This window comes from Dipodomys merriami, unplaced genomic scaffold (genome assembly GCF_024711535.1).
Source record: "Dipodomys merriami isolate MVZ:Mamm:240054 unplaced genomic scaffold, mDipMer1.0.p SCAF_15, whole genome shotgun sequence".
Classification (NCBI taxonomy): Eukaryota; Metazoa; Chordata; class Mammalia; order Rodentia; family Heteromyidae; genus Dipodomys; species Dipodomys merriami.
This window is the reverse complement of record NW_027202826.1, coordinates 9,066,201-9,092,611: the sequence shown is the minus strand read 5'-3', so window position 1 is coordinate 9,092,611 and position 26,411 is coordinate 9,066,201. Positions and strand designations below refer to the sequence as shown.

Here is a 26,411-nt window from a genome sequence, read left to right as displayed (position 1 = left end):
GAGAGACATCCAAGAGATGCAGTAATTAACAGTAAAACTGTTTTGTTTATCTCTAGTAGGATTTCCTTGTTTCTATAGTACCCCAAACTTTAAAGTCTAGCAATGAGAAATAAGGAGGCATGATAGTAAGGCTTCTGGGCTTTGGGAGCCTCCAAACTGACAAGGCCAGGGTGTCATCATGACCAGAGCATCCAAACCAAGGGTGTGCAACAGGGAAAGGGGAACGTAGGGGACCCAAACTGGCTTGTGTGTCCTCCAGCTGGGATATTCTTTGCAGTAGAGATGCTCAGACACCACTTATTTCTCATTAGCCAGAGCAGTCTTGAGTATATAGGCCTGAGTTCCATTGCTGAATGGGGTAGGAAGGGCAGGCGAACTATTTGTAACTTGTTTCTCAAAATCTCTAAAAGGATTTTTGAGCACTTGAGGATTTCCCCTGAAGACAGTTTATGGTAAAGGTATATTCTCTGTTAGCAACTTAGTAAGGTGAAAGAGAGGTCTATTTAGACAAAGTGGTATGGTTTTTCTCAGAGTAGTGGTGGTATAAATTATGTCTGATGACACATTTTTAGTTACAGATTTTAAAACTTTATCTTAATTATCTCTTGGTTATGTTTATTTAGTCATTCTTTTTTTCATTCAACAAGAGTGTGTACTCTGTGCTGGGTACTATGTTCAGAACTGAAGAAATAAACACTAAAAGACTCAGAGCAATGGAGATGACATCTGTAGCTCATTGTTATTATTGTTATTATTATTATTATTATTATTCTCTATGCTGTGATCATTAGAATAGTGGATGGTCCAGCCAGCTCTTCTGCTCTGATGTTAACAGGAGCAGACCTCATCAGATTTATCAGTCAGGAATGGAATCCCAGGAAATTTAATGCTTTTAATAAAATTAGAAGGCTGAATAAATGTTAGTGCAAAAAAAGGATATCTTATCTAGTCAGAGGGCCCAGCATACACACCTGTGTGTAGAATTCTGGTATGTTTGAGGTATGGTATGTTTAAAATGATTTTATATAACTGAAGCATGAGGATTTGGGATTGATTAGAGATAAGAAAGCAGGTATTGATAAATTTTGACTTTTCACCTAAAAGAGGATAACAGTTATACCAATATCTTCAAGAAAAGTTGCAATGATCACAGTTACATTTTCTCCTGTTTCCGGGTGGTAGAGACTGGTGTGATAATCTGTGAAAATCTCTGGATAAACAGAGACCAGTAAGGAGACATTAATTCGCCTAACGAAGGAGGACTTAAATTCAGGCAGTTGCACTAGGGCTAGAACTGAGAGAAAAGATCGACAGACAGCAGAGAGGCAGTCATCTAGATTTGTCCAACAACAAGGTAGAGCCTAAGAAGCAGGAAAGAGGACTGGTATGGTGGGGCACGATTGTAGTCTCAACTACTAAGGAGTCATAGATTGCGAGAATCACAGTCGGAGGCCAACCTGAGGCAAAACAGGAGACAGTCTGAGAAATAACTAAAGCAAAGAAAGGCCTGAGGGGCAGTCTCTGGACAGAGCACCTGCCTAGCATGGATGGGGAGGCACAGAGCCGTGTATGTATGAAATACACACACCAGTTCACGAGGATGGAGATGCATCTTGCACAATGGTATAATGGCTGCAAGGAGCAAATTGCACTGTGGATCATATCCAGCACTGGGTTATGAGATTTGGGGGAGGACGTTTGAAATTAGGATTCAAACAAAATGTTGGTGGTCCCTGGTGGCCTTTAGGAAGTTGTGATTAAAAAAAGAAGAAGAATTGTACTAAGAGAAGTTCTGGCTAATTGGCAATGTAAAATGAAAGGGTGCACAGAGATACAAGATATTTAAGTCAGATAGCCACTAAAACTTACCCTTAAAGCACAAATCATATGAAGGGGTAGAAAGTGGAGCTGTAGCACTAACTGGTAGAACACTAATCTTGAGCAAAAAGAGCTCAAGGATAGGACCCAGGCCCTGAGTGCAAGCTCATGACCACAAAAACAAACAAACAAAAAGAACAAGTCAATCCATATGGGAAATGCTGAAAAAAATCTGTGTCCTTAGGGAAATAAGAATTGTTAGAATAGGAAGATGTGGGGATGGAGGTGGCAGGTTGGTGTAGAAAGACTATAGTAAGAATATTGGTTTAGCTGGTAAGAAAGGTCTTGAGTGATTTAGGGCACAGCGAAAGATTTGAGAAGTGATATAGGGAAACGTGGAAGCCAATGGATCCACAGAGATGGATATAAACAGCAAGAGGAGTGGCAAGGTCAGTTTTCTGAAGGTCTCTTATAGAAGAGGAGGAAGTATTTATAATGGCGGGGTTGTTGCTTCAGCATTTTGTAATGGAACATGGTATGTGAGGAGGGAGTGAAAAAATGCAGCAAGAGCTCCAAGACAGTGGGACTCCTCAGAAATCCGGTTGTATCTCTGCTCAGGTCAGAGACTTGAGAAGCCTACCACAGAGCTGGGAAGTTCATACATGAATTAAATCTGCAATTCATTTCTCCAAGTTCTTATCTCACACCTCATGCATTAGATCTGTACCTTAGATCTATTCCTTAAGCACATTTTCAATATTCAGGTTGAATAGAAGCATGGTCTAGGATATCAGTGACATGCATTGTAGGACTTAATTAAAGTTTGCAAGATTAGAAAGCAAAGTCTATCCTGCATTGCTAGCATGAGTGCTCTCCACTGAGGCTGGCCAAATGCGTTTGCATTTTCTTGTGTACAATGAGTATCTTATGTGGAGGCTGGTTAACTATCTTCTTGAATTTGATCCAAGGATCTCAATTTTAAAATATACTGTAACAATTAAATCCTTAGCACTTATGTTCTTCATGCTTGCTTCTTTTACTTATAGTGTGAAATGAAGAAAAACAGGAAATGATTTCCTAGTTGTGACCTTGAGCTCGGAGCTCTGCTTTGAGCTCTGAGCTTCTTTACAGATCTGATTCACCAGACTTGCTTGCCATTCTGGATTACTGAATGTTATTAGAACTTGGAATTATTACATTATCAAATCTATCGTGTTTGAAATTAAAAATCATGTCAAAATCAATTTTTATTAAACATTAGCTTGTGCTTATATAGAATTCATCTATTTATATATTATCTTGGAAATGGAAATATTTACTTTTTGCTTCAAAAACAGACTTTAGATTTCATGATATCCAGGGTTACATACATCTCTTTCAGGCTGATATTGAGTCTTTCCTGGAAAGAAGGAGGGAGGGAGAGATGAAGAAGGAGAGAAAAGGGGAGAAAGAGAAAGTATCTGAGAAAAAGAGAAAAGAAGGGAGGGAAAAGATGTGTGTGTGTGTGTGTGTGTGTGTGTGTGTGTGTGTGTGTGTGTGTGTAATTGTGCAGGTGAGTATATGGGTTCTTTGGTTTTGAAATTCTAAATCTTTCCTGAGTACACTGAAGGTGATGAGCTTCCTTCCTGAGGCAAGGCCTTGCTACGTAGCACAAGCTCCTCACACCTGCTCTGATGGTGTTGTTGAAGCTTTTTCACCAAGGACTGCTGAAGACATTACCTGAATGTATGTGAATCAGTGAATTGCTCCCTTTGAGGAAACAGTAGAACCAGCTCAAAACAGAGGATCTAACTGCATAGGTTCAAATCCCAGCTTTGCCACTTGGTCATTTCTTTTCTGCACTTAAGATAATTTTGTGTGTTGGTTGTTATTAGAGTTGCAGTGGAATCACATTTCTATCCAATTATTATAGGGGAAAATTTCTCTTGAGATATGTGTAGCAAGCCAGAAGTGTCTACCCAAAGATATCAGATTCTAATTTCTAGAATCTATCATGTTCCTTTATTGTGAAAAAGGTCTCATCCAAGTACATTTTTTTTGGATATTTGAGGTGTGGAGATTTTCCTGGACTATCAAGGTAGGCCTTAAATATATCATAATTGTCCTGCACAGAAGGCAAGAGTCTATTAATACATGAAGGAAGGATCAGTGTGAGGTTGCCATAAGCCAAGGACTTCAGGGAGTCTCCAGTGGCTGGGAGCAGGAGGGCTGGATTGATCTTGGAGCCTCTACAGGAAAGCAGTCTGATCACCTCCTTGAGTTTGGCTTGAGGGCCTCCAGAGTCATGAAAGAATGAAGTTCCTATTGTTTATTTTCTTTTTCTTATTATCTTTGAGTAGGTGTACAAATGAGTTGCCGTTTAACAAAGCAGTTTGTGAAGACAATATGTCTTGCTCAATGTTGCCCCTGTCAACATCCTCACCCATCCTTCCCAACTCACTCCTTCTTTTTTTTAATTTAAATTTTATTGCAAAGTGATATATAGAGGGGTTGCAGTTATATGTCAGGTAATGAGTACATTTCTTTTTGAACAGTGTTATCCTTTCCCTCACTTTCTTCCACTTTTCCCCTCCTGATCCCTCTCCCTACCAAGTTGTAAAGTTCATTTCCAACATAGTGTCTAGTTAGTAATTGTTGCATCCGTTCCCCCTTAGTCCCAAAATTTCTGTGATTCCCTTTCCCTTCCTCAAATCAGTTAGACTTATATGAAGACAAGGGGTACAGAAGTACAAAACAGTGATATCAGAGAATAAACCAAAGGGGGGAAAAAGAGATGTAACTGCGAACAGGACAACAAAATAAACCCCTCTTGCTTCCATTTCTTGGAGTTCTTTTGATAAACATCATTTTATATAGTCATATGTAGTCCTCTCCTAAGAATATCATAGACGTATTCTAGTTAATACAAGTGAGGGAAAACATGAAGCTGGTGTTTCTTTGGGTCTGGCTTACTTAGCTTAATATAATTTTTTTCCAAGTCTTCATTTCCTTAGGGCATTCTTTCTGATGGAAGCATAGAATTCCATTGTGCATATATACACCACATTTTCTTGATCCATTCATCTACAGAGGGACATCTGGGTTGATTCTATATCTTAGCTATGGTAAAATTATACTGCAATGAACATGGTTGTACTGGTATCTTTAGTGCCAGCTGGTTTGTGGTCATTTGAGTAAACTACATTGGATTCTTGATTGCATTCTCCCACTCTTCTCTTTGTTCATCCAATCCTTTGCCCTTGACCCTATCCTGTCCTTTTTGAGTAACCACTTTTTGCTGTTTATTATTGTTTTAAGCCATGAAGATTCTGGTAGTTTGTTTAAGAGGCATAAAAATGAATCTAGTGTACTTCCAAAAGTAAGTTTCAATTCTAGACATGATTGTTTTATCTAAAATTTTTTCCTGTTAAGATTAGTATAATTAATTGTGTAATATATAATTATATAATTAGTTATGCTAATTCATATATAATTAATTATATATTATATATAACTCATAGGACAACTGTTTTGACTTTTGTTTTCTCATTCATATTCTTGTTCAATACCTGTATTGAGGGCTCCCACTTTAATCCATTACTGTGTGCCAGGAACCTTGCCTTTACAAAAACTTCAGGTTATCAGAAGGAAATCCTTTTTCCTTTTTAGACAGTGAAGGAGTTTTTGGAAGAGGTGAGGATCAGCGTTTGAAACGAATCAACTGAAGACATAGGAACCACCTGAAAGATCAGTTTGTTTTATTATGAAGAAAGCTGAGGGAAGTATGGCTTTGGATACAGGCTCAAGCCCCTCCCAGTTGTAGTCAGGATGGGCTTTAGCATTATTAACCAGAACCATGAACTTTTGCTGCAGGTGGGGGAGGGCAACTCTCTTCTCTTCTGTATCTCAGAACTAAAAGAAAGTATGCATACACTCCAGGTGGGATAAATTCCTAATGGCCACCATGCAGGTAATTTCCGGCATTGAGGATATGCCTATAGCCCCAGGTTTATATAACTATTTGGAGGGTTTGGGAAAGGAACAGCCATATACTAATTATTAAGTTAATTAAATATTTTACTGAATGGCTTATAACTTTTCTTCTAGCAATGTTAGGGCTCTTTGGTAAATAAAAAAATGTACTGTGTAGAAATGCTTCCTCCTCGCAGTGATTTATGTGTAGACATGAAAGTCATCATTATTTCTGCCCGGCCATGTAGAATGTGGTCAGCCTTCCCCATTAACCTTTGTATTTCTCTAACCTTTTTATTTTCAGGCACAGATCTGATCATTAGATACTAATTAGTAAGTCAAAGAAAGTTAACTGAGTTTTTTAATTTATGAAGATGTTGGGTGTCCTTATGGATACTACTCTGGTGAGATTTGTATGTTTACATGAAAAAAATTAACAGAGGCTAAACCAGTTGGTCTGTTTTCCCCCCACTAGTTTCAATATGCAGTTCAGAGAGGAAAAATCAAAGCATGTTTCCACTTCAAAAGACAGAATGTTTCTGTGGCCTCTAAGCAACAAAGGTCTTCCTAGCAGGTAATCCCAAAGCCATGATTAGCAAAAAAATGGTAGAGATAAGTTAGCAGTCACCATAGCCATTCAACAGTGCCTATAGACAAGAATACTAGGTTGGGGGGAAGAAGTTTCATGGGATAGGAAAACAAGTCAGCATTTTGTGAGAAAGGGGATTAGACATGAAACAAACAGAATCTATTTTATATATATATATATATATATATATAGACACCGAGTAATTATGTATATATTATATATAATAATATATAATAATATATAATATATATAATATTATAATAATATAATATATATAATTACTCGGTGTCTATATATATATAAAATATATATTATATATATAATATATATATATAATTACTCTGTGTCTTAAAAATGTGTGTTTTAGCCTCTAGATTTTATCTTGTAGTAGAGATTCAGTTAAAAAATAACCCTATGTGAAATTAATAGTTTTCATATGAAAGCCTTGGTTGGTAGTATGTTCACAAACTTCTTTCCATTTCCTTTTGATGAGGTTATTTATTTATACCTTGACTTATACAGTACATACTAAGGTTAGTTATTTTTTTCTGGCCAAATATTTTGAAAATTAAAAAAAAACTTCTTAATAATGCTTTGTACTAGAGCCACTGATTAAGCAATCACTTTTAAGTATCTCATCTTCTTAGTACATTAACACTGACAGTTAAGATCACCCATCACACAGAATATACTTCTGTGTGTGAGCATGCATGAGTGTGTGTACTGAACATTAATACCATGATAGTTACCACACAGGATAAAGGGAAGCATCCAGAGATCACTGTCCGGTGTAAAGCAGCTGTTGCCTAAGCTATTCAGAGGCCAAGGTAGTTATTCATTTCTCTGGTCTGCATGGATGGATGCTTCCAAAAATGCCTCTGCCACAGCATGTGTTTCCTGGCATTTCCTCTGAACACTGGGGAACCTGGAGCCAAGGATCTATTAGTGCCTGAAGTGTGGAATGTGAGACATTGATCATCCTTTTTCTGAGCTGGCACTGTTCAGAAGCAGCCCGAGAACCAGGGGAACAAGCCCACTGCCAAATCCATCTGGTTTTGATCCTGCTGCACTTAATGAATCAAAACATTATTTTAGAAACACTTCACATTTTTAACTGTTTCAGGAGACCAGAGTACTTCGAGAGTATCAGTGATGACGGGTGAGGAAAGCATCGTAGAAAGACAATGTAAAGGCCTTAAGGAGACATGCTATGTGCTGTTCTCACGTTTGAGAGGCATTGCTAAGTCCTTCTGACGGGATTACATTTCTACCAGAGTTACTGGTTTCCAGATATTCTAAACCATGCAGAGTTTTTTTTTATAGTTTCACATTTTTATCTTTCTTTTTTTTTTGGGGTCCGATTGTGGGGCCTGAGCAGTGGGCCTGGGCGCTGTCCCTCAGCTCTTCAGCTCAAGGCTAGCGCTCTACCACTTGAGCCACAGCGCCACTTCCAGCTTTTTTCTTTTTGCTTATGTGTGTTGAGCAAACGAACCCAGGGCCTCAGGTATGCAAGGCAAGCGCTCTACCACTGAGCCACCTTCCCAACCCCCATGCAGAGTTTAAACAGCATTAAAAAATAGGGGCTGGGAAGGTGGCTCAGTGTAGAGTGCTTGCCTTGCATGCCTGAGGCCCTGGGTTCGATTCCTCAGCACCACATAAACTGAAAAAAGCCAGAAGTGGTGCTGTGGCTCATGTGGCAGGGCACTAGCCTTGAGCTGAAGAGCTGAGGGACAGCGCCCAGGCCCATGACCCTGCCCCTCCCTCCCCCCCTGCCAAAGACCAAAACACCTGGTTTTAAGCTCTATAGATGAATGGCCTTTACCTTTTTATTTATCTGTGAACATATATTGATACAACTGCCAAGTGAGTTTTGGTTTTCAAATAATCACAATGCTTCTACAGTATCATTAGAAACCAATTAGTCTAGAGACTAGACCCGAACATTTAAAAAGTGGTTAATACATGTTCAGTGTCACTGTATTAAACTGCTTTGTCATCATCCTTCAAAATACACAGGCAAGTAGTTACTCAGGCTCAGAGAGATGTGTGTCCAAGCTGACACCCAGAGTCAATGATAGAGCCAGGATTTGAAGTCTCTCAAATTCAAAGCTTGAGTTCTGGATGCTCATGTAACGTGTGCTGCTGTGTCTTCTTTTGGTGAGGTTGAATGGGCTCCGGGGCTTGGAATGGGGGACTCCCAAGTGCTTTGGCAGTATGGAAGAAATAATAAGACTTTTTCCTAAATCATTGCCTGACCTCGAGCAAGTTGCTTTTCTTCTCTTTGTCTCATAAAATTGATTAAATCCTTGCTTCTTTGGAAGCTGTCGTTTTTTAAAAAAATGTATAAAGAACTAGGAGCTTTCAGAAGGCAGTCTGTGGAGGGAGAGGGGTGGCAGGAAGAGACGAGACGTGAGTCATTTAGCACTGATCGCATACTCAGGTCAGAGTGGAATATTCCTGTCTGATCAAAGCTCCAAAAGCCGGATCCACTATGAACGTCCCCAGAAGAGGAGCGACATTCCATGGGGCTTGGAGCTCTGCATGGAGAACTGAAGAAATCCCAGAAAACAGATATTATGTTTATCTAGTAAAAAGGAGCAAAAGTGCCGATATGATATTGATGTTTTAAGGTTGGAATATTGGCTTTGGAGTGAACTTTGTTCTTTCTTTCTTTCTTTTTTTTTTAAATTGTGAACATGATGAGGTGTTCTATGTCTGCCTGGAGAGTTCTTTCTGACATCACTACTTTTATGAATGGGAACAAGGTTTTCTGAGTGACACCTGCATCAAGAATAAGGGGTAGGGCTGGGAATGGGGCTCAGTGGTAGAGTGCTTGCCTAGCATGCATGAAGCCCTGGGTTCCATTCCTCAGTACCACATAATCAGAAAAAGCAGGAAATGGTGCTGTGGCTCAGGTGGTAGAGTGCTAGCCTTGAGCAAGAGGAGAGTTCAAACCCCCAGGACTGGCAAAAAAAAGTTAAGAATAAGGGGTAGTTCATTTTTCAAAAAGAGGTGATGATTGGTAACATGACTACATTGCTGAGCCAACGCATGAAGTGTCCACTGTTAAAAGATTGTTTGGTGTTCCTGAACAGTCTCTTAGATAACATTGTTCTGTGAGCTGGGCACTGCTGTAATCCCAGGTGAACTCAGGAGACTGAGATATCAAGATCACAGTTTGAAGCTATCCAAGGCAGGAAAGTCTGTGAGACTGTTATCTCTAATTAACCAGCAAAAAGCTAGAAGTGGAGTTCTAGTTCTAGCCTTGAGAAAACAATCCTCAAGGATAGCACCTAAGTCCTGAGTTCAAGCCCCAGGACTGCACATAAAGACAAAAAATTATTCTGTGAGTCATTAGAACTTAGCACATACTATATGTTTTAAAATTCTAGGATTCAGAGCTGGACTCTGATTTATAATACCCAAAGCATTTTTTCCTCTCCCTAATTTTAAGCAAAGATTATTTTAATTGATTCCTAATGCTTTTGTCTTGTTTAGGAAAAAAAATTCAAAGCTCCTAATTTGTTCCAATCTACCTTCTGTAACTGATTTTATTTCCTTTTTGTTATAATTATATTTAGAAGAGTTTTATGATATCAAAGGTGAAAATCAAATGAGTATATAACATTTCTAGTCATTTATTTCCTATAGACATGTTAATGGTCCAGATCATTAGAAACTGATTGTGCTTGTTCTCAAAGTGTTTGATTTTCAGAGTTAGGAGGATTTGTACTTCGTTCTTATAAAAGTTTCATTTTCTTGAATCTTGGAGTGATTTTCAGATCTGCTTTGTGACAACCTAGTTTTTCACCCTGAAATAAGCATTCTTCCCAGGAGAAAATATTTTTCCGAAAGGAGTGGCTTCTATGGCCAGGGATGAGTAGCAAGCAGCCCTTGAACTTGTGCCTCTGTACCATGAACATGGTCCAGAATGGTTGTCTGCTTATGGGTGATAATCAGAGTCTAATTAAATGTGCTACACTTTATAAACTCTCTGCATCTGTTTGGAAAGAATCTGGGGTTTAGAGACCAAAGATCAACTGTTAATATATGTTTCTTTTTCTGGATGATTCTGGCCAAATGATTTAATACATTGGATGCTCAGTTTTATATTTTGTTAAGTGACTATTTTGCTTCAAGGATCAAATAAGATCTGTGTACAATTCTAATGCAATCTATAAACCCTGAGACATATTATTGTTGGCATGGTGAAGGACTCCAAGAGCACCTCGTGTGTGTCCAAAGCTAGTAGCCCTGTATCCACGTAAAGCCACAGACATATAGTGCTTCTGTAAAAAAGAATTTCCTTGGAAAAACACATGGACTGCATGTGCTCTGATTTCCCTTCAGCCAACGGATTCTATTTAAACATTACACCTGGCAGAAATTCTAAAGCTTAGTATGATTCATTTACCTGCATGTATGTTAAAACGAGTATCCTAGAGGTTTTGTTTTTTGATTTTTTGTTTGGTTTGGTTTGGTGTTTTGGTGCCAATACTGGGGCTTGAACACAGGGCCTGGGCACTGTCCCGTAGCTATTTTGCTTAAGACTGGTCCTCTACCCCTTGATCCACAACTCCAATTCCAGCTTTGTGGTTGGCTTTGAACCACAGTCCTCAGTAGCTAGGATTACAAGTGTGAGATACGGGTGCTCTGCAAATGTTCTCGTGTTGTGTAACCATGTTCAGACTGTACTGATTCTCAAGTATAGCCTTTGGTTTAACAGTTTGGTGTGTCTTGTGGCTTAAGAGTTAATAAAACAAAACTCTTAGTAACCTGCTCAGAGAACAACTGTGACAAAAATAGGATTTTCAGCAGGAGTGTCTTCATTGGGAATGGGTCCAATACCATTCTGATTTCACCTTGGCTTCAATAATAAGCCACGAAACCGGTCAGCTTTACAGCCTAGAGCTTTGCGATGGCCCGCAAATGAGTCCGCTTGCCGGAGTGTCTGGTAGTTAATACCACTGGCAAGTCTGTATTAATAAACAACAATAAGGGTGCCAAATCCATCTGAGGACAAACAACAGATCGTGCTTTGGCAGCGTCCTTGATTCTTCTGTGTAGAGTTAGTTTTAGGCACCGAGAAATATAACTCCTAATGCAAGGTGAGAAAGTATGTTCAGGTACTCGAGATATTTTCCCCTGAAACAAAACATGGAATAAGATGTAAGGAAAGCTAAGACAGGGTGAGAAGTCAGACAAAGACATAATCATGAACACATAGCTGTTTACCTGAAGATGATTCTAATCAGGAATTTGCATTTCCTTTAAGGCGTTAAACCTTTCTGTTAGTGATAATATCCATATCTCTATTTCTCAAAAAGCAATTATCACATAAAATGGCTTATAATAGAAGTATTATAGCCTTTTGGTGTTCAACATGTTAGATTTTTTAATCAGTATGTTTGTCTCTCTTCTTTTTCTTCTAAATACCTAGCATTACATTTACGTTGTAACAAAATACAGTAAGGAAGCATTTAAATCTCCAAATTTCTATCTACAATCTTAAGGAATTTTATGGTCTTTTAGACTCTATCTATTTTCTGTAGCAACTTCCAGTTTCCTGAAGGCATAAAAACATAACTCTGTGAAATTGTGACCAAAAAAATACTGTATTTTCAATTTTTTTTTTCTTTTTGTTGGTTATGGGGCTTGAACTCTGGGCTTGGGCACTATTCCTCAGCTTTTCAGCTCAAGGCTAGCACTCTACCACTTGAGCCACAGTGCCACTTCCAGTTTTCTGGTGGTTAATTGTAGATAAGTGTCTCAGGGGTTTTCTTGCCCTGGCTGGCTTTGAACCTTGATACTCAGATCTCAGCTTCCTGAGTAGCTAGGGTTACAGAGGTGAGACACAGTTGCCTGGCTGTATTTTCAATTTGGTTGCTAGATAGCATGAAGATAACTTGCTTTATAGTTAGTATGGCAGGTCTGAGATAGTTTCTGGATCAGAACCTGAGTCATGAGGCTGTGTCATCTTAGTTTTGAGTTTGACTATTGTAGTAGAGAAGAAAGGTGATGAGGTAATGTATTTGTCATCAAGAATGGTTGGCATGGTAGGTAGGGGTCTGTTTGTGAGACCAGGAGGAAAGAAGATCACAAATATCACAAATAATCTTCTTGGCCCTAGGTAATAAATATTGGTCTATGATTTACCAAGCAAAGGTAATAATGCTATACTTCTGAGATGGCCCAGCTTGTAATAATCATAAGTTTACTACACATCCTCATGGGGTCTGGGAAGGGACTGAGATTTCTCCTTATTTACAAGCCAGGATGCCTGGTCACAGTTTTGGGCAGGCAGGCAGAAGGCGTTTGTCGGAGGCAAGGACCTTGTTACTCGGAGCATGGCATAAAGGCCGAGCTTCATGGTGAATTTTGTTATATCAGCCGCCACCATCCGCTGCCCTGCCCCGGGTCTCCTGGGGGCAGTATGTGAGAGGCCTGAGCTTGAGCAAAATCATACTGTCTTGGGAGTAAATTTGTTCTTGCTTTTGTCCCAAAGAGAGATGTTACCTCATTCCCCAAAGTTCATAGTACAAATACAAACCCTGAGAAGTGATTCGGCTGAAGAGAAAAGAGCAATCAGAGCCTCTCATCCTTGGCAAATGCAGCATGATGCTTAGGAATACCCCTGGACAGCCTTTTCTGGCATTCAGGCACCAAAGAAAAATTTCTTAGCCATCATCTCTATGCAAAAATGTTTGCAGTTTCATAGCATTATCACCTCCTCTGTTTTCTCTTTTCTTTTTTTGTTTAGCAAATGAAGGAATGAGTGTGTTAGTAGCAAATGTTAGGCTTATTGTGGTTAAATAAGAGGCTAAAATCATAGTTAAGTAGTTCAGCAGGCTCCATAACCCAGTGTTGTAATGTTATCACCATTAATCTCATGGTTTTGCATTGGTTTGCATTGCTGATAATCTTCAGGCCACGTTGGTTCTAGGGAGGGCTTTTTCCATTATTGTCTTTATATTTTAGGAAATAACTCCTTGCTCGTGTAATAGTACATTTTGATTCTATCAGTTACTGTTTCTCTACAAATTGTTTTCTCCCTTCAGTGGAGACAAAAAAAATCTTGTTTATTTCTCAAGGTCTGTTGTTTTCACAAAGTTCTAGGAAATCAGGTCAGAAAATGAAATTATCCGTTGTCTTAGAATTCCAATTGTACAGATAAAAATGTGTATTAGGCATAGTGTAGTCTAACCAGCCCACCAGCATTTTACTAATAAGAAAGCACAGTCAGAGGCTCTCCATGGATTGCCACTCAAGGCCATGGGTCTTATTAACGGTAAACAAGACCAGAACCCATGTGGGTTATTTTTTTTTTCTTTTTCTTTTTTGTATATGAAATTCAGTGATCTTGTGGCTGCACTATATTGCATTCTGAAAGAAAAACAAATCCAGGATATTGGTAGAAGTTTAGTATTTTAACATTAATGTGTTTTTGAAGTTCCATTGGCTAACAGTAGTTCCTCTGTGTATAGGATAATAATATAGCTATCAAAATGATAACAATTGTTATTCCTTTAATTTTTTTGTGATTTTTATTACCTTTATGTAGTTGTACAAAGGAGTTGCCATTTAACAAAGCAGTTTATGAATACATTATCTCTTTTAATTTTTTTTTGCCAGTCCTGGGACTTGAACTCAGGGCCTGGGCACTGTCCCTGAGCTTCTTTTGCTCAAGGCTAGCACTCTACCACTTGAGCCACAGTGCCACTTGCAGCTTTTTCTGTTTATGTGGTACTGAGGAATCGAACCCAGGGCTTCATGCATGCCAGGCAAGCACTCTACCACTGAGCCACCTTCCCAGTCCAAATACATTATTATATCTTGATCAATGTCACCTGTTCACCATTCTCAACTGTCCTGCCCCTACGTCACCCCCTCCCTCACTCTTCTTCATTTTCTAAGATACACACTGGATTTTCCCCCTTTAAATCAGGGGTGGGCACAAACCCAAATACTTTACTGAGGTCAGGCAATAAGAATGTGTGAAATAGCTCCTGGATCAAAGGGAGGGACAGACTTCATAGCAAGCTAGAGAGAGCACAGCCACCTAGAGAAATTGAGTCCACATATTTCCAGATATGGCTGTGACTCATGAGCCACGTCGGCCTCTAATTTTGGCTCTCCTGCTGCCATGTTTGAATATCTGACTTGCATAAAGTGTAATTTAAAATATTTGTTGGGTCTTTAAGTATGATTTTGTCACATAGGCTTCTGGAGCTAAGTGGGGTATCAGTTGTCAAGTATACTAACCATTCATTATGCTGAAAAGAAAAGAAAGGAGATGGGGTGACCTTCTCAAAGATGGCTTCTCACATCTACTGTGACCGGAGCAGAGCTCCACGCTCCTGGTTTTCTGTACTTTTTACTTTGTCTTAAAACATTTTAAAAATAGCATAGTCTATTTTCTAGTGAAAAACAAAGGGAAACCTGTATTGGACTTGTAGCAAAACACTTTGTATGTAACTTCCTAGGAACAGATCAAGAATGAATCATTGAATAGGTTACTAAAGGGCCTTGCGACGTGACATGGGATGTGCAAAGATATATGAAGCCTGTTTTATGTTTCTGTCCTTATACTGGCGGACTATAAAAGTAGTAATTACCAAAGTTAAGGTCTTTGATACTGACTTTAAATGTAATAGAACTTCAGCTAGAGTGGCACGGGGGGGGGGGGAGGGGAGATGAGAGGAGACAGGAAGAGGGAGAGAGAATTAGTGATTTGAAGCTTATAACTCTCTCTATGCCAATAATTTTTTTTTTTTGGTCAGTCATGGGGCTTGAACTTGGGCTGGCCGTTGTCTCTGCTCTCTTCATTTCAAGGTGAGAACTTTACCACTTGAGCCACAGCACCGCTTCCGGTTTTCTGGTGGTTAATTGGAGATTAGAGTCTCAGGGACTTTCCTGTCCAGGCTGGCTTTGAATCACGATCCTCACATCTCAGCCTCCTGAGTAGTTAGGATTATAGGCGTGAGCCACTGGCACCTGGCCCAATAATATTTTGTTAGTAGCATAGTCCTTTACCATGGCCCAAGGAATGTTACTGTTTGAGGACACTAGTCCTAGAATTACACATGAGTGTGCATTGATTCTTCACAAAGTTCTGAGTGCTAATGGGATAAAAATAAAACCCAATTAGAACTCTTCTACTTTCTCTTCTCCCATGATCATTTTTAGAGATGTAGGCTTGCTTTTGTTGTTGTTGTAGTACATGTTGCCCCCCATATATATGTGTGTGTGTGTGTGTGCATATATATATATATATATGCGTATACACACACACACACACACACACACACACATCCAAAACTATGAAACCTTGCAAACCTCAACGTGACACTGAAGTGGTGAAGGAAAGTATGAAATGAAGGTGCCCCTCAGCGTGTGAGCTGCAGGGCGCCACACCCTGGGCAGTGCATGGTGTGCATGCAGGATTGGTGACACTGTGGCCCAACGTGGCATGATTAATGCTGCAGAAATTAAGTAATTAAAGACAACCTTCACTTGCCAACTATCCCTAATGCCGTGAAGTTCCCTCTTTCTATGTTTAGCAGCCCTGTCCTGGTAATTACACTTTTCTCCCCCTGAATACCTGTTGTGAGGTATGGAATTAAAAATAGCCCTCTTGCCTGCCCTGTCAAGGTTACTAAGTGGTTATGATAAAGGATGGCGATATTTTTGGCTTCTCTTTGAATGCTGGTACTTTCCCTACACCCAAAGCACATGCATATATATAATTAGTTTCAATAATTACTTTTTTTCCTCCCCCACTTCCCCCCTGATGTTTGCTCTCTTCCCAGGTTTCTTCAGAGAATATTCTGACTAGAGTCACCTGAGTTCTTTGACTGCCTCAGATCTGATTGCTCAGCGAGTGCTCCTGTGTATTTATCTATTTACCAAGTTCAGTGTGAGGCTTTATTTTGGGGAAGCATGTTAAGAGGGGCTTGGCATGGGGAGTAAGTCTCCTCTTTTCCCAAATTCAGAACTGGGAACTCCTGTAGGGCATCCAAGCTAAGACTTGTCCTTCGCAAATACACAAGAGTCCTGGCAAATGACCCCAGTGTAGTGATGTGGTGTCTTCTTAGCTAATAAATCAGAGACAATCAAAGAATTAGCAACAGCTGCGAGGATCCTCTGCTTGCAGTGTGCTCACGTGCCCAGCGCCTGAGATGCATTTGGTGTGTAACTTTCTCCTCATACCACAACCTCACTGACTCCGGCTCTGAGGTGCCACTCACCAGTTCTAGGAAGGAAATTGAAACTGCAGCTCAGAGAGACCCACTGCCTCTTCCATCATGGTTTGATTCACTTCTGGACAGAATGAATTTGTTTTCCAAAACTTGCTCTGAATGACGTGCATAACAGGATGGTACTTAGGAGCTGTGACCTAAAAAAGAGGTCAAAGCTGAGGAATTTCACTGCAGCCCCAAAGGCACAGGGACATCTTCCTTCCAGACAGGTGCAGGGGGCATGGGGCTGGCGCAGGGATGGCCTGACAGAGCTGGGCTTGAACTGCCACAGAAGACATTTCAGCTTTGCTGTTCCAAGGGCCCAGGTGAGTTAGGTGTAAACATGGGGAAGTCAGTTCTCAATTCCTCATGGGGGGTTTATGAAGGAGGGGGTTTGTGAGCTTTTTGTGAGAGGGTCTCTGGCCCTGTCTATTCTGAGAGGAAGAATAGTTTCTTGGATTAGAGACAGGCTTCAAATCATTTGGGAAATCTTGACTCTGTTTCCCCACACCTCCGTTCTCTTTGAGACCACGCACTCATTCACATCATGGAAAGGAATGCCGACGTTCTGAATGTCAGAAGTGGGTCATGGCATCTGGCATGTTTACCCCTTCTCAATGGAACATGTGGAGTCGGGGGGGGGAGGGCGGGAGGGGAGGGAATGCTTCCTGAATGTAACTAAAGCCTGTCTGGAGAGAGGAGGTGAAGTTGAGGCTTAAAGGCACCGAAGTCTTTTACTTGTTTGTTTGTTTGTTTTTTGTTTTTGGAGACACACAGTCTCAAGTAGCTAAGCTAGTATGGAAATCTAGATTATTTCTCCCCCTCAGTAAAAGGATCGTGTGTGGGATAACAGGCTTGAACTACCATACTTTCGTTATTTGAAAGGTAAATCATGGCCTTGGAAGGTTCTTCTAATTCTCTCTTGAGGTATCTGTCTTTGACTCTCATAACTCGTTTATTATTGTAACTTGGGGGGGGGTGTTGTACTAGGGATTTGTACCCAGGGCCTTTTACATAGCAGGCAAACAGTACCACTGAGCTATACCCCTAACCCTCATTCAAGCATCTTTTATTCTAGAGGCTGCCGTTCTCTAGGTGCAAATGCAGAGAATCACCTCCTGACATCTATTTTAATTTTATTTACCACAGCAAATGGGGGTCTCATCAAGGGTTCTCCAGCAAGCCTCAGCAAAGCCGCAATTTGGAGCAGTCATACTTCACTTCTTACAGCTTGGAGGCTGTTGAGGAGGGAGGCCTGGGAAGACAGTGGACACACATTGCATCCCAGCCATCTCATTAAGCCTGACTATGATCTGGACTTAGTAAAGATTTTGCCACCTCCAAAGGGGATAACTGGTACCCCAGTTACAAAACAGTCTGTATCTGGAATTCACGTAATAATAGAATATTATTTATGAATAATATTCATAATTTAAATGTGAATATGAATAGTATTATCATAAATAAGTACTCATGAGTATTCATAAATAGTAATAAATTTATGAATATATTCCAAAGGTATGAATTCCAGAGTACCTTTGGAGTTACTCAAGTATTTGGAGTTAATTTCATTCCCCAGAACATTGCTTTATAAACCCCAGGTTAGTTTTTTTTGCTGTCGTAGTGTCTTTAAGACTATCTGTCATGTTGCAGGCATTCAGAAAATATATGTTGAGTGAATTGGGGTTGTATAGAATGTTAGACCTTGTCCTGAATAATCCACTCAGGAGTCCACAGCCCAGCCAGGACTTGGTATTGAGTAAGACACACGTGTGCGGGAAGTTCTAACAGTAGCAAACCATGTGACATCCATTCAGCCCACACACGAGAATGTGAAATGTCAGGAAATCGCAATCTGTCATTCTTGACTAATGAATCTGTCTAAAATTTCCAACATTTTAAGTTACAATTTTATTATCATCATCCCTTATATGAAATGGAATGCAATTTAAATAGTGGGTCTTACAAAGAGAGAAAGGGGAAAAAACCCATATTATAATCACTCTGTATACAAAAATCTCATCTTCTTTTTTGAATGTAGACGAGCAGGAGTTAAGTGATATGAAGAACTTTTATAGTGTGGTTAAGTATTTATGTAGAGAAGATTTGTTCTTATAAGACAGCCAGAAGACAATCCTCTCTCTGATGTTTCCAGAAAGTTCCTGGTCAGTCTTTACCAATATACACCTGTGATGGAGAGCACAGTTCAGTTTCTAAATTAAACTCTAAATTTTAGAAAAATCGGTTTCCAGTATCCCACAGGCCCAATCTTCTTCACATATATGTGTATGTGTTTTACTGTTAGTGCCTTGTACTTGGCTAGTCAGGCAAATTTTTAAGATCTGAACTATGCCCCAAATTTTTAAGATCTGTATTTTTTTTTTGTGACAGTCCGGGGCTTGAACTCAGGGCCTGGCTACTGGTGCCTGAGCTCAAGGCCAGTGTTTTACCACAGTAGAGCCACAGCTCTACTTCTGTCTTTTTTGTTGGTTAATTGGAAATAAGTGTCTCATGGACTTTCCTGCATGGGCTGGCTTTATCGAGTGATCCTTAGACCTCAGCCTCCTGAGTAGATAGGCTTACAGGCATGAGTCACTGGTGCCTGGCTAAGAGCTCAGTCTTTGCTAACAGAGGAGAGAGTAAACATTTTCTATTGTAATTGCTGGCCACTGGCAAGGACACCAGGGACTGACCGAGTCACAATTCATGTTACTGATATCTGAAAAAAATCCCTCAAGTGAGAAATTATCATGAATTGAAAATGCCCTCAACTACTTACAGGAAGTAGATACAAACTATATATATATATATATATATATATATATATATATATATATAGTTATAGTTATAGTTATAGTAACAGCAGAAATATGAAAGCTCTGGCAGCCATATTTAAAATTCATAGAGAAAAAATAAGTGAAATAAATTTCAGTGATGCATTTTATTTAATCTAATATCAAAATATTTAAACATATAACTAACATAAAATTATTAATTATATAGCTTATCTCTATAATAAAATCTTAGAAACTTGGCTGTATTTTACATTGACTACTCATCTTCATCTAGAGTAGCCATATTAAGCACATAGTAGTTATAGCTCTTGGGTACCTCTTGGTACCATATATATCAGTATATATGTATATATATACTATATAAACATGTATATATAAACTATATAAACACATTTATATATGCTTATATACATAAATATATGTTTATATAAACATAAATGTATGTTTCTATGTTTATATATATAATCTTTTATCTAGGTTGTAGATTAAGTAAAAAGAAACATCTTAAAGGATATTTTGAGGATAATTATGTAACAAGTTATACAGATAATATTACATTTACTTACTTTCACATGGTTCTCCAAAAAAAATGAATCAGTGGGAGTATAAAGTATTTGATTGAACAAACAAATCAGTGAGATTCCTTTCCCAGGCAACTATGGAAGAGAAAAATTCTCCTGATAAGTAGAGGTTCTGTGTTATTTTAAGGCTAATGTGGAATATTGTGGGAATATACTGGTCTATATGGCAAACACTTCAGGGAGTTGGAATTATACAAAACTTGCTCTCTAGTTAGGAATAACACAACAGTGATGATTGAAAATTCCATGGTTTGGAAATAAAATATTATCTATTTCAAGCATGAAGGCTAGAGAGATAATACTGTTATGGCCACAGAATAAATCTGGTTGAAAAAAACTGTTAATGTTCCAGATGAGAGATGATAAAGATCTGTGTAGGCATAATAAATGAGAAGAATGGATGTGACGTTGAATTATTAGAGGGCATTGGGAGCGAGTGTGGATTTCAGGCTTAGGGATGGAAAGTGGTGGTATTAATGGTGAGAGGGGTCCTGTTGATTGAGACAGGGATAGTTATTAAATTGAGCTCGTGAATGGTGTAAGATGCATAGATGTGTGATCTAGGCATATTTAGGGAATAAATATGCCTATTTTGGACCAGCTCACTCTATTGAAGGCTAGGATGTGCGTGTAAGAAAGAGCTGTGGGCCTGCACACCAGCTGCAGGTGGTCAAAGCCACATGAACCCCAAAGGAGGAGGGTGAGAAGTCAGAAAGGCAGAGGGTTGAATGAGTGATTGGTTTTCAGGTGAAGGAATGATTCTGAGGAGAGAGCGGGGTAAACGCTGTTAGGACTTGAATTCTTTGCTTGGCAGTTCCTTGGGTATTCCCCAATTCACCTGCATTTTCTTTTCCAGTCTCCTTTGTCTATCTCTCTCGTAGTAATTATTCTAATCAGAAGTGCTTTAAAATTCACATTCCAGAGATAAAATCCCAATTTTGTAAAATTGGCATGGAGACTAGATTTTACATGAAAGGAACTGTTGCGAACTCAAGAGTCACACGATGCATCTAGTTTCTCGTTTTAAGGCTGAGTTAATTAGAAGCAGTGTGGGATTTTTATGTCTTAATTGCCTTCATAGAGACCTCTCCTTTAATTTGGCACTGCTATTTAGGGGCAAGAACTGCTTTTCTTTCGCATTTTGCATACAGCCTTAACATGATTTAGTCAAATGGTACTGCAGAGGCCTTTCAGTTTAGCACTTAAATGTATTATACCCCAATTTTTTTAACAGTTATTTTTTCCAAAACTAGTATACCTTTTGCTTTATTAATTATCATAGGACTGCTCATTATACATCTTTAAGAAATGCAGACATATACACAATTAATAACTTTAACCTTCTTCTCTCCAGAGATAGGGACAGTTGAATATTTTTAGTGTGAAGTTAGATATTAGACAGTATGGTTCGATCTGTGGACAATAAACACCAGATTCTCAATGGCTTGCTTCACATTGAATAAAGATTTCTTTCTGCCCTTTCTGCTACCATCTGACAGTGTGACAGTCTCACCTCTACCTCTGCTGGCTGGCATGGTTCAGGGCTCCCAGGAGGTGGTAGCAGGGAAGGAGTGGGTGGGTGCAATGTAAGGCCCGGCCTATCATATCCCTACTTAGGCCTGACTGGCCAGAATCTAATATCGCATGTGTCTTCAACTGCTTGTAAGGAGGTCTGGGAATGCATGGGTAATTTGTTGGATTCTAAGCATCTGTGTCAGAGTATGCATTCTTCCATATTTTCCCCATGTGCATTTGCAAATACACCAATACATATAAGTATAGTTATCATCATTCTGAGATGAAAATGTCTTTTCGTAATACTTTTTTTTTTCTGAGAAGATATAATCCTTAAATATTGCCTCCACTTGTGACCCTCACCATATCCTACGGGGATAAGCAGTGAATCTGCCTCCTGCCTCCCGTTTCCTGTGACTCCGCTCTCCAGATCTGCATTGCTTTCTTCCCAACCATCTCCACACCATCTCGAAAACGAGAGAATAGAAACATCCTAGCGGATCCTGAGGGTTTTGTCTGCTTCAATCATGCCTTTTATCGCAGCCTCACTTCTTTCAGCATCAATGGAAAACCGATTGCACTTTTCATGGCCTTCTCCTCTTGTTCTCCTTCACTTTGCTACAGTGGATTTCACTGTTAGTTGTGCTGTGCACTGAGAGCGGAAGTGCCTCTTTATGACATCTGTCAAGAGTTAGAGTAAGGCCTGGGGGTGGTGGTGGTGGCTCAAGGGTAGAGTACCTGCCCAGGGAGTACAAGGCCCTGAGTTGAAACCCTGTACTGCCCAAAGGGTTAGCATAACAATATTCACTAAGCAGATATGTCATAAACAAACAAACATGCATGGTGAGTATCACTGCGGCTTAGGGTGCAGGTTCTGTGATTGAGACTGCCTATCTGTGTCTGTTCCTCTACCTGCTACTGGTTATATATCCTTGGAAAACTCACCACTGCTGCTCTACTTCAGAAGTAATACCAGTTCTTAATTTGTGAGGTGGGTAGGAGGGTAAAATATGACAGTTCATATGGAGCAATTAGCACAGTTAGCATATGATAAATAATAGTCTATCTGAAGACAAACTTAAAATATTGTCTCTGGAATTCTACTTCAACATATTAATACTAGTCCTCAGCCTACCCCATGTGTCTATTTATGAAAGTGTAAACTTTAGGATCATACTCTGAAGTAAGTGAGGAGAAATTATCCTCTTTTGTGATGAAGTGCTTGCATGGGATAAGTTCTGGCTTTGCATCTCCAAAGGTCTCCATCAAGCTGCCTCTCCTCATTGTGAACACATAACTTTGCAAACAAACAAACAATCACTGTGTTGAGGTTCCCATGAGATGATTCAGAGAGAGTGCTAACTGGTAAATCTCTAATAATGCAGTCAATAAACATTAATGCTTGGTTTTTCCATTCCTCTCAAAATTTTATCCTATTTATTATAAATTTAAAATGAATTTACATCTTATAATTTAGAAGAATGTGCTTTTTTTGCTTGGGACCCCAAGTAGTTTGTAAGTTTTTCAGAAGCAAAAGTCCTCCCATATCTATCTTTGCATTCCTCCAAGTTATAAGTTAGAAGATACACAGCTATCCCAACATGGTGTATTTGTTATAAGGTTCTAGACTACTGAGTAGTCTATTATCTGTAAGAAATAGGAAATGCGAGGAGATTTTCAAAAATGTTTATGAGGGGTGATAATATATGTATGTAGGGTAGAGTGCTTACTTAGCATAAGAAAGGCCCAGAGTTCAATCCCTAGCAATGCACATTTTTAAAAAAAGCTTATATAAACTTCTCTTTAGATGCTAAGAACCAGATTTTTTTGAACACTCCATGTTCCTTCCTATTTACATTAATGATTAAAGAGGAGACAACAATGCTTGATAAGAAATGCACTCATTACCTTGCTCATGTAACTGTAACCCCTCCTCTGTACAGTATTCTCACAATAAAAACTTATTAAAAAGAATTATTTGAAAATAGGAGGCTCTCTTTTATGAGCTAAGCTTTATCATGATAAGATAAGAATGCTAATACTTATGAATGAGGCCATTTGTATTGGTGTATGCTATGCTGGTGTAGGCATTTTTCTGGGAGAGCTCCTTTGATATATATGGTTCATTTACACTATGCTTTTTCAGTCTTAAATTCTAGAAATTCCAAAACTTCTGAGTAGCATGGCTGAAAAAAATCCACTCAAGTGTGTTTCTTGAATATCTTTGTGACAGTAATTTTTTTTGAAGATCGTAACTCTAAAAAGTCTGTGATTTCTGTTTTAATTTGAAAAACACATTTAGAACTTGAAAACTAATAGTAATGTACAATTGAAACTTTTATTTTGTATTCTAGAACAAGTTAAACTGAGTAAAATAATAACTGATATTATACCTGTGAGTAAAAAAATGGAGAAAGAAAAACAACTTTACCCTGGGAAGCCCAGGTAATGTTTCATTTACCTGTCATACTATCTATGCATCTATGTATCTAACTATCTACCAATCTACCTAGCCACCTACCCACATACCCACCTACCTACCTAACCACCTACCTACCTACCTACCTGCCTACCTATCCTTTTTTGCCAATATTCACTGACCAATTGCCATGGTTTCTTTTTAACGCCTCCTGCTTGAGACTAATTTATCATTCTGCCCAAGTCCCTCAAAGCATATCAATTATCAAAAAATTTTAGTTTTCAGTTCAATTAACTTTTGAACTGGAGGATGTCTGAGTAGTTTAGCAAACCATCTGGGTTTTACAGTGCATAAGCTCAAATCCAATTTGTGTCTTTCTTGAGAAAAAAATGCCATATTTTATGATAATATTACATAAGTTTGGAATTTTAATAACTCTGCTGTAGCAATTATAGAGCAGAGTGAGTTGTAATTTTCTTTTAAAAAATCTAATAATGAAAGGTTAGTCTTTTCCTAACAGAAGGTGAAAGCTGCTTGCACAGAACATAGTTGGAATGCAGGAATTTTGAGCATTGCTTCTTTCCAAAAGTAGCTGGAGATAGGTCAGTTACTTTCCTGAAATTATTCTGCATGATTATATTACTGCTCTCAATGGACCTTTGAAACACAATTGTTGGCCCTAAGACCACAGACAAAACCTCTGCACACCTCTTCAGTTAATTTTTTTTTTCAGAAACATGTGGCCTATCAACACTGTCTTGCTAAAATGCATTCTAACAGCTTGGCTACTGTCTAGGGGTCTTGGATCCTTTTGTTTCCTCATTTAATAAGGAATGATGAAGCAGGAAAAGTGAGGCAGAGGCAACCTTACTAGAAAGTAAGAGAAAGGCATCAGGAAAGGGGTGGATGGCCTCTTGGCTACTTGTGGGTTGGTACAACCCCCAACTAAGACTTCCAATGGGAAGGGCCACTGGTGCCATAGGAGGTTCTGCCCACCTGTTTCCTGGGTAAAGCGGGAGAAAAGGAAGAGGAGATGTTTCAAGACAAGAGAGCAAGAAGGGAACCTGGAAATCAGTAGCTCCTTGCAGCACGTGGGGGTCAGCCTTTGGTATCCCTTTAAGGCCAGTCTCGGATGTTCTCACATCTGGATGGATCACTATCCAGCTTAATCCCTGAGGAAAGGGCAGCCGTCCTCTGTGCATGTTTGTTCGAGGGCTGTCAGGGTGTTGCTCTCTGCCAGGGCCGCTATCTCTGTTTTCCAGGAGGAAAAGGGGTGATGGTCTCTGCCCCTCCACTGCCTCTTCCTATCGGTCTAGTTTTTTTGTTCTGCTTCTCCCTCGGCTTGTTTGACATTAATTCATCAATATGACATTATCAGAAATAGGGGGTAACTGGCACATCCTGCATATAATAGACATCGGAGAAAGCATAGTCTTGGCTATCAAGAATATCCTATGTCTTAGATCAGGAATCATTTGCTTGGCTTATGTAGTATGATACCCAAATTTGGAAGGAATGGAAAAGGCGTGGTTTCAGTGCCAGCGATTTTGTTTTATCTGTGATGAAGGAAAGATACAAATTACCAAGGAGAAGAAATTATTGTATTGGCAATTAAAGTTCTTGGACCTTTTCCTTTCTGTCTTTACCCAATTTAACTCTCAAGGTCCAGGTTCATCTAACAGAGTACCACTAATGAACAGATTTACCCAAATAGTTTAGCATTTCAAGTCAGCCTTTAATAACTAGAGAAGTTAACTTGCGCTCCTTTGAAAATCATTTCAATATATTTAGATGAGACCTATCATCTGAGAAACAATAATAATGATTTAGGGGTAAGTAGAAGACTCATTAGTAAAAAATCTGATTGGGTATAATATCTTTCAGTATAATGTCTTTCTCAAGAGAATGTTTTCTCCAGCAGCTGGTGGAAGAGCAAGGTCTCTTAATACCCCCAAGTTCCCATTTTTAATGAAAACATGTCCTGCTTAATGAGGAAGATCAACACCCTTTGAAATTAAGAACAAGTACAGGTACTTCAGTGACAGCCCGGGGCACATAAAGCCTGAACTTCAACCCAACTGAGCTGCCTTGTCTTTATTTATAGCTAGTTCATGGTGGTAACTTGTTTCCTACCTTAGCAGTTAGCTCCATTTCATTAATGTTAGGGGTGAGATGGGAATGCTGAAAGAGACATAAATACAGAAATGCGTGTTCTGGGACATGGTGACTCAGATTCTTTGAAAACCTGGGCTTAAATAGACAAAAAGAAAAAAAAATCATCAGACTGAATTTTTTTTTAAAAATTGAAATCTCGTTCTCTGCATGATGCAGATAGGAAAGCTTAGCAATGAGAATTAAAACAACAGAAGGAGAGCAGAATCAATTAGAAAATTAGGTAGAGAATTGTTGACAATTAGGCTCCTGGACTAATTAGCCTGAATTACCCAGTTCTTTGTGAGACTGTGCAAAGGTTTCTGCTCAATTCACATAGATTCCTGTGACAGA

At 39.2% G+C, this 26,411-nt stretch overlaps 1 protein-coding gene across 5 annotated transcripts in view; it reads left to right on the top strand.

The window, feature by feature from the left end:
• Positions 1-26,411, top strand: part of Iqcm (IQ motif containing M) — a 273,787-nt gene that overhangs the window by 103,549 nt on the left and 143,827 nt on the right. For all 5 annotated transcript variants that reach the window (XM_070022187.1, XM_070022183.1, XM_070022185.1 and 2 more), the window contains one exon: positions 23,842-23,932. In XM_070022187.1, coding sequence (XP_069878288.1) covers positions 23,842-23,932 — 91 coding nt within the window. The remainder of the gene's footprint in view (positions 1-23,841; positions 23,933-26,411) is intronic.